Source organism: Phodopus roborovskii, unplaced genomic scaffold (assembly GCF_943737965.1).
Source record: "Phodopus roborovskii unplaced genomic scaffold, PHOROB, whole genome shotgun sequence".
Taxonomy (NCBI): domain Eukaryota; kingdom Metazoa; phylum Chordata; class Mammalia; order Rodentia; family Cricetidae; genus Phodopus; species Phodopus roborovskii.
In genome coordinates, this window is record NW_026125295.1 from 7318779 (window position 1) to 7334484 (window position 15706).

The 15706-nt window shown below is 52.2% G+C and overlaps 1 protein-coding gene across 1 annotated transcript; it reads right to left on the reverse strand.

The window, feature by feature from the left end:
* Positions 1 to 363: 363 nt before the first annotated feature.
* Positions 364 to 15257, reverse strand: Slc22a14 (solute carrier family 22 member 14). Its single transcript, XM_051173299.1, has 10 exons — positions 14742 to 15257; positions 13673 to 13776; positions 13341 to 13495; positions 12318 to 12486; positions 4813 to 4933; positions 4474 to 4571; positions 3977 to 4191; positions 2744 to 2852; positions 1144 to 1338; positions 364 to 559 (listed from the first exon to the last, which is right to left on the reverse strand). The coding sequence occupies exons 1-10, from the start codon at positions 15255 to 15257 to the stop codon at positions 364 to 366; spliced, it is 1878 nt and encodes a 625-aa protein (XP_051029256.1).
* Between the last annotated feature and the right edge of the window lie 449 nt (positions 15258 to 15706).

A 15706-nucleotide genomic window follows, 5' to 3' on the forward strand; every position in this document is an offset into this window, starting at 1 on the left:
GTCTCTGAACCTCAGAGATATTACCCACCCTACACCCACTCCATCCAGAAAATTATTTGCTGTTCCCGAAGACTTAGCCAAAGATCCTGGAAAGCCTTGGTTGCCTTTCTAACCACCACCCCATACCTGTCTAGGCCGAAGCTTCTGGGTTGTCATGACACAGCCAACCTTGACCTAACCATCTCAAGACCAACATGATTATTTTATTGGAATGAATCGCAACTTAGCTCCTCCTCCAGAAGGGGCTACTTTTGGATCCTGAGGGCTGGCCTTGGAGAAGGACAGACTGGGTCTAGAACTGGATCCTTTGGATTTATGCCCCACCCCCACCCCCACCCCCACCCGGGAAGCTGGCCCTCAGGGTTATAGACTGGGCACTTTCCTGCTGCTAAGCTCCTGCAGGTCCGTGCCGGGGAACCTGCTGGCTTCTGATTTTAGAGGCATGGCATTGAGAATGGTGTTCTTTGTCACTTCGTCAGCCACAACATCAGACATTGACTCCTCTGCTATTATCATTGCAGCGATGTCCTGGCTTCTCCTCTTGGATTCAATGGAATCTCTTTGGATGCTGAGAAAAATCATGAGGCATTTTCAGTCATGACATCTACTGAGAGAGATGGGCTTTCTCATTCATCTAGGTCCCCAGCTAAGCCCGGTCATGGGTCCCGGAGGAGCCTTCTCTTCAGCATGAGGCTGACTCCACCTCTCAATCCCAACTAGACCCCTCTCTTTCCTGAAATTCTGGAGTACATCTCACTGTGTTTGTCCCTGAATACCTGCCACATGCTGGACCTTCTACAATGTGGGTTTAACCTTCTCAAAGACACTTTAGGAGAAGAGGTCCTAACACTGAACGGATTTACAACACCTTAGTTTCCTCATCTCCAAGGGCAATGCCCCAGGCTGGAGAGGCATCTGGGGCAGGGAAAAGAGAGGATGTGTGGGCAAGGAAAGCCCAGCAGGGGGAGAGAACTGGCAGAGCCTGAGCCGGACCCAGGCGAGTGACCATATCCAGAAGATGTGGGGACACTGCTTTGAGCAGGGCGATCTTCATGTCACAGGACCTCTTGTCATCAAGGTGGACAATGTCTGCATACTCTTCAATGCCCAGGCCCGAGCGAGACAAGGGCTCTGCTCATCTACCTTGATGTGTACTCTATGCTGTCACGCAGAGGTTGGTTTCCTGTCTCTGGCACCAGGGAAGAGAAGCACAGGGCCAGGACGCAAGAGACACAGCAGAAGAAGATGGGCAGCTGTGTTTTGATCTGGTTGGAGATGGCCAGCGCTGTGATGGCTCCAGCTGCCCAGGCGAGAGACACCATCCCCAGACCCGTAGATCTGCAAACGGAGTTGAGAATTGATTTAGAAGACTTCTTAGGCTCAGAGGCTCGGTACAATGAAAAGGAGACGCTGCCGAAAACCACATACTCTGCTCTTTACCCTCTTTCAGCCCAGTGCATGACCTTAGAGAGCCTAGTTCCTCATTGACTGGAGAGAGGTAGTTATCTCTCCTGGGCCTCCTTGGATATTGAGAATGAGAGAGTGATTAATCCTGTATACATCATAATGGCATATGACCATATGAGGAAAGGCGGAGCTCCATGGGAGAAGAAGCAGAGCCTCGGGGTGACCCACACACATTTCAGGCATCTGGTGTGGGTTGATGGTTATGTACACTTTCTTGGAAAGAGAAAAACCTGTTCAGATAATGCCCTCATCAGACTGGCCTGTGGGCTGGGGGCGGGGGGCCATGTCCTTGATTGATGTGGGAGGGATCATCCCCAGAAGATGGTCCTGGGGTGTATAAGAAAGCAAACTGAACAATCCATGAGGAACGAGCCATGGCTTCTGATTTACTTCCTTTCCCCAGGTTCCCTTCGTGAAAGTATGCTGTGGGGTGAAGCCAAGCCTTCCATCCCCAAACTGCCTTTGGTCTTGGCATCCATCACCTTAATGGGAAACTAATGAGGACAAGGTGCCAGGCAGGGGCTAGAGGCAGACCCGACGTGATAGTCATTATTCCCTGTCAATCTGACAAAATCTAGAATCACCTGGGAGACTGGCCTCTGAGCATGATTGTAGGGATCAGGTCAGCTGAGATGGGAAGACTCACCCACTTGCTGGGGGATCCTGTACTGTGCAAGTGGAGAAAGGGAGTAGCCAGCAGCATGCATGCACCAGGAGTAACCAAAGAGTGGCATGCATGCATTGGAGTAACCAAAGAGTGGCATGCATGCATTGGAGTAACCAAACAGTGGCATGCATGCACCAGGAGTAACCAAACAGTGGCATGCATGCATTGGAGTAACCAAACAGTGGCATGCATGCATTGCTATCCCTGGCTGTGCTGTAATGTAGTCAGTTGCTTCAAGCCCCTTTGGCCTTGCCTGCCCCACCATAATGATCTGTGAGCTGAGAGCCAGAATAAACTCCCTTTTCCTTTTCCCCGAGTTACTTTATCACAGCGACAGGAAGAGAAACTAAGATCCCTTTAATACAAACCCCAGCTCCTCTGCCTGCTATGCATGACCTACAACGTGACTTTGCTTTGTCAACTGAAAGGTGGCCAATGACTGATGTCACTCGGGTGGGTCTTGCTTTCTGATGAGAGCTGGGTGAGCCAATCCATGCAAACTATGCTCAACACGGTGATTGTTTTCTGGCAAAGCTCAGTCTTGGCTGCTACATCAGTCTAGTCACTGTCCCGTCCTCCTATCACCCCTCAGCCCACCACACTCCATACCTGAGGACAGTGGGGAGGAGCTCAGCCGTGTAGATGAAGAAGATAGTGATGGTGGCAGCCAGGCTAAACTCTCCAAGCACAACCATCAAGATTGTTGTCGACTTCAGCTCTGGGTGAAGACAGCATGGCCCTGAGTCTTGGGCCACCCTCCAGCCTCCTCTCGGTCTCCTAGCAAAGACAGCTGAATGGCCCGCCCCTACCACGTGGTCAGCTAGCCAGCAGACTCAGACATTCAGCAGAAGTGTTGATGTGCATAGGCCCAGCCTGTCCTGACTGTGGCAGGGCCGTCCTCCTGGGACTTTTACGCGGGGACTGGACATTTAAAGTCAGCTCTTTATGTCTACGCTGCAAGCATTTCACCAACTGAGCCATGTCTCCAACCCCCAGACTTTTTTCCCCAGAATCCTATCCCTAGTTCTTGTCCACATATGAGATCTGTAAATCTGCTGCCTAGATTCAGTGCTCGGCTTAACAACAACAATAATGTCAATAACAATAAACCAGGCTGTAGAAACTAAAAATGTTTCATTTCGTTGTACCTAATCAATGTCTGCTAACTTCTCAGAGGATGCTGAGAGGCGTTCTCAGAGAAAGAAGGGGGCTCCTTAGGGAAACATGCATTGCAGCCCCCTGCCCTGCTAGGCACTGGCCATTGGCAGGGCACCACCACAGCTCTGTGCATTCCAGCCCCACAGACTGAGCCATGCTTACTGCCCAAGGATCTTTGAAATGTTGGAGATAATACTGAGCACCAGAGGCCTGGCAGTGGGCCTCTGAGCAAGACTATTGCATGGGTCCAGTACAACAATCACCAATGTTCAATGAGTAGATAATCCTAGACATCATAGGTAACAGTACATGCTTGCCAAATGAAAGGCTGCAAACGAGAGGCCAGGCCTTGGGGGGGGGCGCTGAGCGAAAAGATTTTTGCCACCATCTACCCTCATTTACCCAGTAGAATGGCTTCTGGTGTGGCCTGGAATGCGGTCACGGAGATTGCCTGCCCTCACACTCAAGGATACCTCTTATGTGGATACCTCTTATGTGGATAGCCTGAGCTCATCTCTCAGGTCTCTGAATGTGGGTACATGCTGTTTTGGGGGATGGGGCTTCCTTACAGAGAGCAAAGGATGCATGCAGGGAGCCAACTTAGCTGGCCAGTCAAGATAAGAGACACTAGGAAGACCTTGAAGAAGTGAGAGTTCTGGAAGCAGCCTTGCTGGCGTTCTGTACCTTGAGGAAGGAAAAGGAGAAGCAAACATATGATGGTAGCTAGGGTGAGGCTCAGGAATAGGCTACACTTCCTCCCAAAATGCTCCAGGAGAACAATGCAACACAGCCGGGCTGGCACCTCCAGAATGCCTGGGATCACTTGTCTGAAGTAGTTGTCTACCCCCAAATCCTTCATCTTCATGCTCAGGGTTATGTAGATGTAACTGACCGTATACCTGGAGCAAAACAATAAGAGAGCAAGAGAGAGAGAGGAGGACGGAGAGAAGGAAGGAGGGAGGAAGGAGGAAAGGAAGGAGAGAGCAGGGGGAGGAAACAGAGAAAAAAAAGAAGGGGAAGAGGAGGAGGGGGAGGAAGTGAGGAGGGAGAGGAGGAGGGAGGATTGGGTGTCCAGAGGAATAGGACAGAGAGGCAAAGAGAAGACACAAACTGAGACATGACCCTAGGCCTGACCAATGTCCCTGCCGTCCCTGAGCTTGCAGCCGACCCCGGGCACTCACCACACACAGGCCATGGACAAGATCACCTTGAAAAGGTGCTGATTGGTGTAGAAGTCCAGGATGGAGGCTTTGGTCACCTTCTTTCCCTGAAGCTGCAGCTACAAGACAGCAAAACCAGCCAAAGGCAGAGGGACCCCAGCTTGCCCTGCGCCCACACACACCAGGCAAGGCCTGCCCCCTCCCCCCGTGCTAGCTGTTTTCCAGCCTTGGCGGGGTGGGGGTGGGGGCTTGATTTTGTTGTCCTCATTCTGAAGCGGTAGACTGAGGTCCCGTGAAAGGGCGAGGGAAGAGGGCTTCAGTCTCCAGCCCTGGCCTCACTGCCGACCCGAGGCCTCTTACCTCATTCAGTAGATTTAAAGGAATGGTCTTCTTGTTCACGTCCGCCGCATAGCACAGCACCTTCCTGGCCTCCTCTACCTTGCCCTTCACCATCAGCCACCGTGGGGATTCCCGGAGAACCCTGTGTGGCCCACCTCTCTCTTACTTCAGAATTCAGGGTGCCCCAAAGCCCACTGGCTCTCCAGCTGAGATTCCTCAGCTGTGGCCATCTGTAACAGCATGTGAACAAGGAACCTTTAAGGCCTCCACAAACCTCAAGATGCCTTCTGCTCCTATATGGCAGCCGGCCCTTCTTACATAAGCCTCCACGACCCCCATTGCTGCCCAGGGGAAGTGCCCAGCCCCTTGACCCCTTTACCCTGTGTTCTCTTTGACTAACCTTAATCACCTCTCAGCTCTTAGGTTCAAGGACACAGCTGAGTGCCATTCTCCTTGCCCACCCTCTGAGAGCTATAGTTGATGGGAGATGCCATTCTGTAAATACGTTTCTCGTATTGGTTAATGAATGAAGCACTGTTGGCCAATAGGAAAAAGCAAGCTAGGCGGGACTAGGAGACAAGGAGGAGAGAGGAAGTTCTGGGGGGAGATTCAACATGGAGGACGGAGAGAGCAGAACGCTGGGCCCTCCGGTAGGATAAGACCATGTGGAAATACTTAGATTGATAGAAATGCGTTAATATTTAAGACAGAGCTAGCCGATAAGAAACACTAGTAACTGGCCAACAGCTTTGTATCTAATACAACATCTCTGTGTGTTATTTGGGGCTGGCGCGGTGGTGGGACCAGACCTGAGGGAAAACTGCTCATAACAGTGTAGCCATTTCCCTCAGGCTTGGCATGGCCGCCACCAAGTTCAAGCAGAATGGCTATGGTGACCTACAGCAAGCATTCCTTGGGCCAGGGTTGTGGTAACAAAATGAAAAGGACTAACTCTACAACAGCTAACCCTGAACGTGGTAACAAGGCTGTTGGATGTTCTACTATCCATTCCCTTCTACCCATTGCTGTGTAGTAGCAGGATCTTAGAAATGCTGAAGTATATAAAAGGTAAGAAGCTAAGGGGTGGAGGTACTTGGTGATCCACCTGTCTGTGAGCGGCCTGCTGCACTCGAGGAGTTTGCCAAACTGGACTTGACAACCCTTTCTTTGGTCTGCTGGCCTTTCCATTACTGGGGGTGAATAAATGTGTCTTTTACACTTTTGCACCTCTCTAGAAAAAGTGTACAGTAATAGTTGCTTGCACAATAGTAACAATGATGAGGAATGGGCATGGTAGGTCGCACACACCTCTGAGCCCAGCATTTGGGAGACTTGAGATGAAGGAATGTTGCAAATTTGGGGTTAGCCTAGCCTACATAAGAGTAGGCTAGCCAGAACTACAAAGCAAGACTCAGGTTTAAAAAAAAAAATAGACATATTATGCGAGAAAGAAAATCAGTCTTCAATAAAAGGAGAAAACAAGCAAGCAAACAACAACGGTTAAACAGCAGAGGCCATGGGGTGGTTCTGTGGCTGAAAGAGCATATGCTTTCCGCAGAGGGCTTCAGCCCAGTGTCAGGGGGCTCACATCGCCTGTAACTCCAGCCCCGGGGGGGGGGGGGAACTGACACCTTCTGTCTGTTTTCTGCAGCTATGTGCACCATACCCACACGCAAGCACACACCTACATACAATAATTTGTTTACAAACAGCAGCAAAGGTGACCCATGGTGGAACATCCCTGGAGGAAATCCTGGGGTGGCCAGCTTGCTCCATGTGCTGTACTGCCGACATCCCTTCCTTAACGGATGTGGTCTAGGGATGCCTCCCGGAAGGGCTAGTGGACTAGAAAATACGTTGTGACCCAGGGAAGTGGCACACGTGTAACAGAGCTGTGGGGACGCTGTAGGGCAGCCGCATCGCTGTTGCTATGGGTCGCAGGACATGCAACACCAGCAAGCTGCCTGCCCAGAGGGAACTCGTCTGTAACACATGGCGAAGTTGCAAAGGGGGAAAAGGGAAGACAGGTGGAAATCCTGGCTTGGCATTTTGATGTTTTTTATGTCCTGAGGTAGCCTAAGGGAAAGATTATAAATTACATCTTTGCTGAAAAGCCCCTGCTGGGATTCGAAGCCTTGAAACTCACGGGAAAGATAGGATGAGGAGGAGGGGGAGAGAGAGAAAGCACAAGGTAGAAGTGTTAGGAGACCTCTGTCAGATAGTTCCAACCTTACACACAGAGGGGTAGGCCACGGCTCTGCCCAGGCAAGGCTCTGAAAGCCTCGAAAACCATACAGACTACTACCACAGCTGCAAGCCAAAACAGGATGGTTAGTCCCTAACACCAAAGATACCACATGCTCTGGGGTCAGGAAACAAATCAAGCTAAGTCTGAGCGGCAAGCTTCCTCCTTGCTGATGAGCAATCATAGTTTCTGAAGGTGTGAGACAGCTTGTGTGGGCCAATCCTCAGGCCCACGTGAAGGAATATACATTCAACAGCCTCTCCAAGGCTCTGGGAACGCTGCAAAGAATGGACAAGTACTGTACAGCTATTTTTGGGGGGCTTGAGATGGCCAGTAAACTAGGCCTCCAATAAACTCTCTTTTATAAGTTGCCTTAGTCATGGTGTCCTATCACAGAAACAGTAAAGTAATATGGATATCAAAAAATAACGTTCCCTTTCCATTTTCCCGATCACATCAGCCTGCCCAGATGGCCAGCGGAAGCAGTAAAATGAGAGCTCGGAAAACACAGGGGCAAGAATCCACTCGGTACTGAACACAGTGAGCTTGTGTAAGACATTGTAGGGACGCTATGCCTTGCCCTGGACCCACGTGACAGCCCATCCTAGAGAAATGAGGATGGGACCAAAATCACACAAGCAGAGCTGGGAGGAGCTGATGAAATGCCATCTACAAAGTGCCAGTTTCTTGCATCACGTTGGCCTCTGGCTGGGGGCTACAGGCATTCATTTGGGACACCAGAGACAAATTCACCCCCCCCCCATTTTCACTGTTCATCCCTTCTTCCCCGTTCTGTGATAAACCACAGCTTTCCACTCCGAGGTTGAGGGACTCTCATAAAGGAAAAAAAAAAATCACCACACTGGAACTTCTTCTAAAGGACAGGATACCAGGGCACCAAAACCCAGAAATTATACAACCGTTCTGAGTTCTCCAAGACAAAATATATGGGTAGGGGGGGGGCATGGTTGGACAACTATACCCTGTCACACTCGAGTGTGGATGTAAGATGACGCTGCAGTTAAGAGCACTGGCTGCCTGTCCCAGAGGCCCCAGCTTTGTATCTCAACACCACACACACACACACACACACACACACACACACACACACGGGGCCAGGTGTGCCCCGTGACTCTGTAACTCCAGAGTTCTGGGGATCCAACTCCCTCTTGTGGCCTTCCGTGTGCACCAGGCATGCCCAGGTGGCGCCTAGACATGCAGACAAAGCACTCATACACGTAAAATAAAACTTGTAAATAAAAAGCAAGTTCTCTAAAAGGGGAGGGCGGCACATAGATGGTACTACTATCTAAATGCTTGCATGGCCTGTGGTGGTAGTTAATGTCACACAGTCACCAAAAAGAACCTCTGGGTGTGTGTGTGTGTAAAGGAATTTCTACATTAGGTTAACAGAGCTGGCAATCCCCACCCCACATGTGGGCAGCATCCTATGGTCTGGTTCCTGGACTGAATGAAAAGGAAAAAGTGAGGTAAAAATCACCATATCTCCCATCTCTCTCAGCTGCCTCCCCCACCTGCCGCCCCACCTCCTGACTTGGGTGCAACATGCCAACTGCCTTGGCTCCTGTCCTGATGAACTGTACCCTGTAACTGTCAACCAAAACCAAACCTTCCTTCCTGCCTTAGATTGCTTCTGGCGAGGATTTTGTCACAGGAATGTGAATTGTAATTAATTAATTACAATTAATTACAGTCACCCTCACTGCTGTAGCCAAGTCTTCCGAATTGAAACACTGTTTCCTGGAAGACCCCCCTCGGGGAGCTTAGAAAGTTACAAGACCCATCAGAAGGTTACAAAGGCAGTTAGATTACACAGTGCCGTTCCATCTCAGCTACTTTTCTAGTTGCTGTGGTAAAATGTCCAGCAAAAGCAACTTAAGGAAGAGGGTCTCACAGCTGGAGGGTCTGCCAGGGAGTAGTGGCAGGAACTTGAGGTCATGTCACATTTGAAGTCAGAAGCGGAGCAATGGATGCTTGGACGTTTTCCTTTTTAAACTGTCTGGGTCCCAGGCCAGACAATGATGCCGCCCACCCACCTTGGGCTGGTCGTTCTGTCTTGACTAAGAGACTTGTCTCCCAGAGGACTCCAGATCTCATCATGGACGTCACTGCAACCCACAGAGCCAATGCTGTGCAATGTGTTTGGAGAAATGTGGGCGACTACCCTAGCTCCAGAGGGGGTCCTGGGCACAAGTTCTCACAGCACAGGGAAGGCTGAAGAAATAACCTGGGGACTGAGAGGAAGTTCTTCCAACAGTGACGAGAGGCGGGAAAGGGAAGGGGAAGTAATGTAAGTATATCCTACTCTCAAGAAAAGTATTTTTAAAAAGGCAAGAATCCCAGCCTCCAGACTCGCTGGAGAGTGTAACAGCTAGGAGCTGCCATGACTTGGCCTTGGGCTTCTTGGAGGAAACCACTAAATAGAGTGTGTCCCACAGCGTGGCCAGTGAGCCAATCGCGGTTGGAAATGTTAGGAGTGTAGATTGTTAGACTCCACTGAGCCCTGTTGCTATTACAGACACGGGGGTGGGGTATGGGGGGCGTCCAGGTGCCGGTCAGACACTGGGGGTGGGGGCCGACTGCAGATCAGCCACTGGGATAAGATTCAGCTGCCAGTCAGGCCCCTGCCAGTGGGGTCCAGCTGCTGCTGCCGTGTTCAGTGCAGTAATGGAGCTGAGGGTCTGGCACATACTAGGCAAGCTCTCTACTACTGATCTACACCCTCAGCCCCGATTCTTAGTTATCAAAAGGACATTTATTCTTACAAGTAACGGTGGTTGGGAAAAGATGGAACCTTTCAAAGATATTGTCAGGTATCAGGGGGAGAATTAACTGGAAGGGCGTGTCTGAAGGCAGTGACTGAAGAAAACTATGCCTCACTGAATTCAGCCCACTGAAGATGACATTGGCTCAAAGTATACAAAACAGCCAGTACAAAGAAGGTCTCTGTGAGGGATTCTGGGAAAGGCTGAAAGGACTCCATGAAGGATTCTGGGAAAGGAACCAGAGGCAGAGAGAGAGGGAACTGGAAACTTGTCATCACCGCAAATTAGATAACATGTATCTAATACAATAGTGACACTTGTATGGCAGTTGTATGTGGGGGCGTTTACATACACATTCATGTGTGTGCAGATATACATGTGCACAGATTGTGTGTGGTGTGTGGCAATGTGTGTGCCTGTGTGCATTCATGTGGGACCCGGAAGTCAACACTAGGTGTCATTTCTGAGGGATCGGCCTCAGTTTGTTATTGAAGCAGAGTCTGTCCCCAGTGCCTGAGACTAACTCATTATGCTAGACTGCCTGGCCAGTCTAGCCAGGATTGAAGTCACCCAGTTCCACGTTTGGCTTTTTACATGGATGCTGGGGCCAAAAGTCAGATCCTCACATTTGCGTGGCAGGTAGTGTGCCCACGGGGTCTGTCCGGCCCTGTGTTAATAACGCTCTTTAAAAGCCCTTGCAAGCCCTTTGGCCCTTAAGATCAAGCTGTCCCAGATACAGGACAGACATGTGCCCCACACTCACTGATATCTGGAGAACTGTCTAGGCTGGTCCCTAACTTCTGCAGAAATGGAAAGGCCCTGAGCCACTTACATGTCCCCTGCTGTAACCCATCGCCTCATCTTTTGTATTCATGTATGGTGCAGGCAGTTGCTACAGTCAGGGGCTCTGAAGCCAGGCAGGCCGGGTCACATCCCAGGTCCCAGCTCACCCAGGTGTCTACCCACACCCCGGGGCCCATCCCAGGTCCCAGCTCACCCAGGTGTCTACCCACACCCCGGGGTCACATCCCAGGTCCCAGCTCACCCAGGTGTCTACCCACACTATCATCTGCACCCCGGGGCCCATCCCAGGTCCCAGCTTACCCAGGTGTCTACCCACACCCCGGGGTCACATCCCAGGTCCCAGCTCACCCAGGTGTCTACCCACACCCCGGGGCCCATCCCAGGTCCCAGCTTACCCAGGTGTCTACCCACACCCCGGGGTCACATCCCAGGTCCCAGCTCACCCAGGTGTCTACCCACACCCCGGGGCCCATCCCAGGTCCCAGCTTACCCAGGTGTCCTACCCACACTATCTGCACCCCGGGGTCACATCTCAGGTCCCAGCTCACCCAGGTGTCTACCCACACCCCGGGGCCCATCCCAGGTCCCAGCTCACCCAGGTGTCTACCCACACCCCGGGGCCCATCCCAGGTCCCAGCTTACCCAGGTGTCCTACCCACACTATCTGCACCCCGGGGTCACATCTCAGGTCCCAGCTCACCCAGGTGTCTACCCATACTATCATCTGCACCCCGGGGCCCATCCCAGGTCCCAGCTCACCCAGGTGTCTACCCACACCCCGGGGTCACATCCCAGGTCCCAGCTCACCCAGGTGTCTACCCACACCCCGGGGCCCATCCCAGGTCCCAGCTTACCCAGGTGTCCTACCCACACTATCTGCACCCCGGGGTCACATCCCAGGTCCCAGCTCACCCAGGTGTCTACCCACACTATCATCTGCACCCCGGGGTCACATCCCAGGTCCCAGCTCACCCAGGTGTCTACCCACACCCCGGGGCCCATCCCAGGTCCCAGCTCACCCAGGTGTCTACCCACACTATCTGCACCCCAGGGTCACATCCCAGGTCCCAGCTCACCCAGGTGTCTACCCACACTATCTGCACCCCGGAGTCTTGGTTCTGCTTCCTGATGCCCATCAGAGCTGTTGAGGTTTTTTAGTTCATTTGTTGCCTCACAGCTCCTTCTCGGCCTTGAACCCCCTCCTCAGACAGAGCCAGCAATTGTTACCCCCCCCTCCTTGTACACGAGGGGCACCTTCACAGCCCACCCCTAGATTCCTGTCTGTAGCTCCCTACATTTAACAACAGCAAATGGCTCAAGCATGCCACACGAGCCTCCTTTCCTTTTCCCCCGAGGGGCCGTTTCTTGGAGGGGCTCCGTTTGCTCAGCTTCGTCCCATGTACCACGCTCCCCACCCTTCTCCAGTGGGGTCACCCCAAGAAGGTGACCCCGGCCATCCCAAGTCTGTCAGTCCTACCTCTTCACCCCTGACCCTTGCTTGACTCTGGACCTCTGTCTTTCTGTTTTTCCAACTAATACCCTGTGGCATCTCTTTCAGGCTCTTCTCCGAGGCTGGGGAGTGCCTTTGCCTCCTTCTCAGGCTGTGCCTCTCCTGCATACTTCCTTACCTCCTCCATTCCTGCCTGTGAGACCCACCCTGTGCATGCCCTATACATACACTGCTTGCTCACCAGATATTGGAGATGAGGGGCAACATGGGCACGCCACCCAGCAGAAACAGCAGCCTCCAGTGGAAGATTTTGTAGGCGCAGCCCGACAGGAACATGATGCCTACAGAGATGAAGCAGTGCCCCAGAATGACAGCTTGAGCCCGGTGTTCACCCACCAGCCACTCCATGACTGTTGAGGGAACATGAGAACAAAACTATGGTCAGGTATCAGTCCCCAACTGGCCTTCCGTGCAGCTGGCTGGCACGCCCACCCTGCCCTGGACGGTTCAGACTTGACAAACTCCCTTCTGCCTGCTCCGTATTTTCAGACCTCTCAGAGCTGGAGTGTCCCCGTATCCCCCAGTGCCTTTGTGAACCTCCACAGACCTATGCACACCCTTCCATTTCTTCTGCCCCTAGCCACTCCCTCTAAAACTTCTGCCTGACTTGTTCAGGGCGTCTCACGGGGTCTGACATGTGCAGAGACAAGGTGCCGCTTGCTTAGAGCTTATTAGTGCTTTGGTCTCCTTGGCCTAAGGCTCTGTAGAAGGTTAGTTCCCTTTGGCCATGCTCTAGCAGGTCCCCAATGAGAAGTACCAGAGAGCCCCTAGAAAATGAGGGACTGTGGGCATTTGAGTGTAGGTGTGGGTGTGCACACATTGGAGGTGTTCGCACCACACAAGCCTGCACAGACTCCAGCTTTGCTCTGTTGGCTAACTCTATACTAGGGATGAAATAAGCAGAGTGCATATAGGGCTTAGCAGCTCCCTTGATTCTCAAGGTGCAGGACATACAAGGAGCATGAGGAGAACATTCGGGGTGCAGGAGAATACTATGGGGGTGAGGGTCGAGGGCATTCCCTTCTGACTCCCTCACACCTCTGGGCAGCCAAGAGGGGGCCCCTCACTCCTTCTCCCCAGGGCTCTGTGGCCTGTCGCCTCCCCATAAATTAGTGTCAGCCATCTCTCCCAGCCACATCTGCCTCCTGCTCCCTCTTGAACTGTATCCGTTTCCATCCCGCTTTGCCCCTTGAGAGGCCGTCACCTAAAGACACACTGCTGATGGCATAGCCCACGGCCACCTGGGCCACAATGAAGCGAAAGAACAGGTACTGGTAGAAGCTGTTCACAAAGGCTGTCCCGAAGCCGAAGATGAGGAGCCCCAGCAGCGACACCAGGATGGTTGGAGAGCGGCCCATCCTGTGGGTGTGAGGAGACGTCACCGAGGGTCACACTTCCTGGGCCAGGCTCTGTGCTACCCCCACGGGCTTGGGAGCACCCCTCCATTTGCCTTCCCCAGATTGAGACCCAGAGTCGGTGGGATGTGCCATCCCCTGAGAAGGAGGCAGAGTGTCCCGGGGATCGGCAGAGACTCACTTGTCGCTTAAGAACCCGAAGAGGAGAGACCCTGTCAAGATGCCCGCCAGGAACACGGTCTGCATGTTTTCCTTGTTCGGTTCATTGCCACACACCAGGTCAAACTGTGGGTGACAAAGGGACCCGGTCACAGCCCTCGCACAGACCCAGCCTTTTGGGAGCACAGACTGAGCTTGGCCCTTAGATCAAGAGTTCCCAAGCTTCCTAAGGCTGCGAGTCTTTAAAACAATTCCCTCACGTTGTGGTGACCCCCAACCATAAAAGTATTTGGTTGCTACGACCTAACTGTGCTTTTACTACTGCTATGGGTTGTAATGCAAATATCTGACACACACGATTGGAGACCCCCGTGAAAGGGCTGTGTGACCTCTAAAGGGGCTGCAAGCCACCGGCTGAGAACCACTGCCTTAGGCACCGAGGGAAGGGGACAGGTAGTTCTATGTAAAGTGCCTTCACTCCGTCACCCCTGGGCCCTGTCTGTCTGTCTGTCCAGCACCTGGTAGACCTTGTAGCTCACCCTGGAGAGAGGACGTGAAGGCAAAGGGTGAGAAAGGAGATTAGTGGGGCGTATTAGACATGGGTCCTGGGCTTCAACTCAGTTTCCCATGGACCGTTCTGAGCTGAAAGGAAGGGCCCAAGCCTCAAGTCAGGGCATGAGGTCCTTTGAGAAAAGCCCAACACAACTTTTCTCTTTTCCTTCTCTAACTTCTGTGTGGTCTGTGTGGCTGCCCTTCTGAGCCATCCCCCCCTACCCTGTGCCTCTGCCGCCTCAGTCCTGGCTTAGATCCAAGGACTGCCAGATGTCGGAAAGGATGCAGAGGAACAGAATAAAGACACGCTACACACAAGGGTCTTCCTGAAACCAGAAGGGAAGGTCCACAACCTGAGAAGCAATTCTCTGGACAGTTGGCAAGCCTGTCTCTAAGCCAAAATGCATTCTAGACTCCTGGCTAAGAAAGGCAGGGCCCAGGGCTGGGGAACAAGAACCCCGGTTTCCTTCCCAGGTGAGCCTCCGCAGAGTGTGCCACCTTCCCTGGGTAGCTATAGTCAACACAAGACAAACACATACCTCGTTGATCAGAGAGCGTGTCTTAGCATAGGGATAGATCCACCCATATTTGCACGTTTCTGTATAATTGAGACCAAAATGGATGATAGAATCTAGATCCCATGACACGGGTATATACATGAGACATGTCAGGAAGCTGCCATTGGGTGCTCGGGGCAGGGTCAAGTTCAGCTGCTCCTCCATGGAGAGATTGGGGCCCACTGCCAGGATCCAGCTGGTGTTGCAGTAAGGCTTCTGGGCTGTGAGCATGAAGTGGTCAGAGAGCATGAAGTAGGAAGACAGCATACTGGGAATGAAGGTGAGGGCCACCAGCCTCCACTGGAACGTGCCAAACTCCCCCACAGCATCCAGAACACTGGCCAACTTGTCATCCCTCTTGGCATCCATGGCTTTCAGTCTGCGGAGCAACATCTCCAAGGACCAGGAATGGTAGGGAAAGGGAATCTCATGCCGGTTTGTGTCCCTGGAATTCTGGAACCCGAATGCTGGCTTGGAATTATGTTCTTCTTCTATCATCTGTTCAAGAAAGGATGCTGTCAGTCCCCTGCCACCAGTTCCTGTCACCAGACCGCAGGATGGGAGCCAAGGGATGGTGAGTACGTGGTCCCTTCCTTTCCTTCCAAAGGCTCTCGGTCTGCCTAATTCATTCCTGCTGGCTCAGCCATCCCGTGTTTAGTGCAATGGACATGTTGAGTGTTCTAGACAATGTTCTTTTCACAAATGCCAGGAGCTCTATGACAGCTTCCTCACAACAAACTGCTCACACATCCGAGGCATCACTAGCATCAAAAGGTAGCACAGAACTTCAGGGATCCTCTCCTTCAAATAAGTTAATCGGTAATGAAGCAAAATAAAAACTGAATCAGGAGCAGCAAAGGCCTGGGCGCCGAAGGGAATCGCTTGAACCTTTACCACCAAGCTTGGAGCCAGGGTTGGGATGTAGAACACTGTGTGTGTGTGTGGGG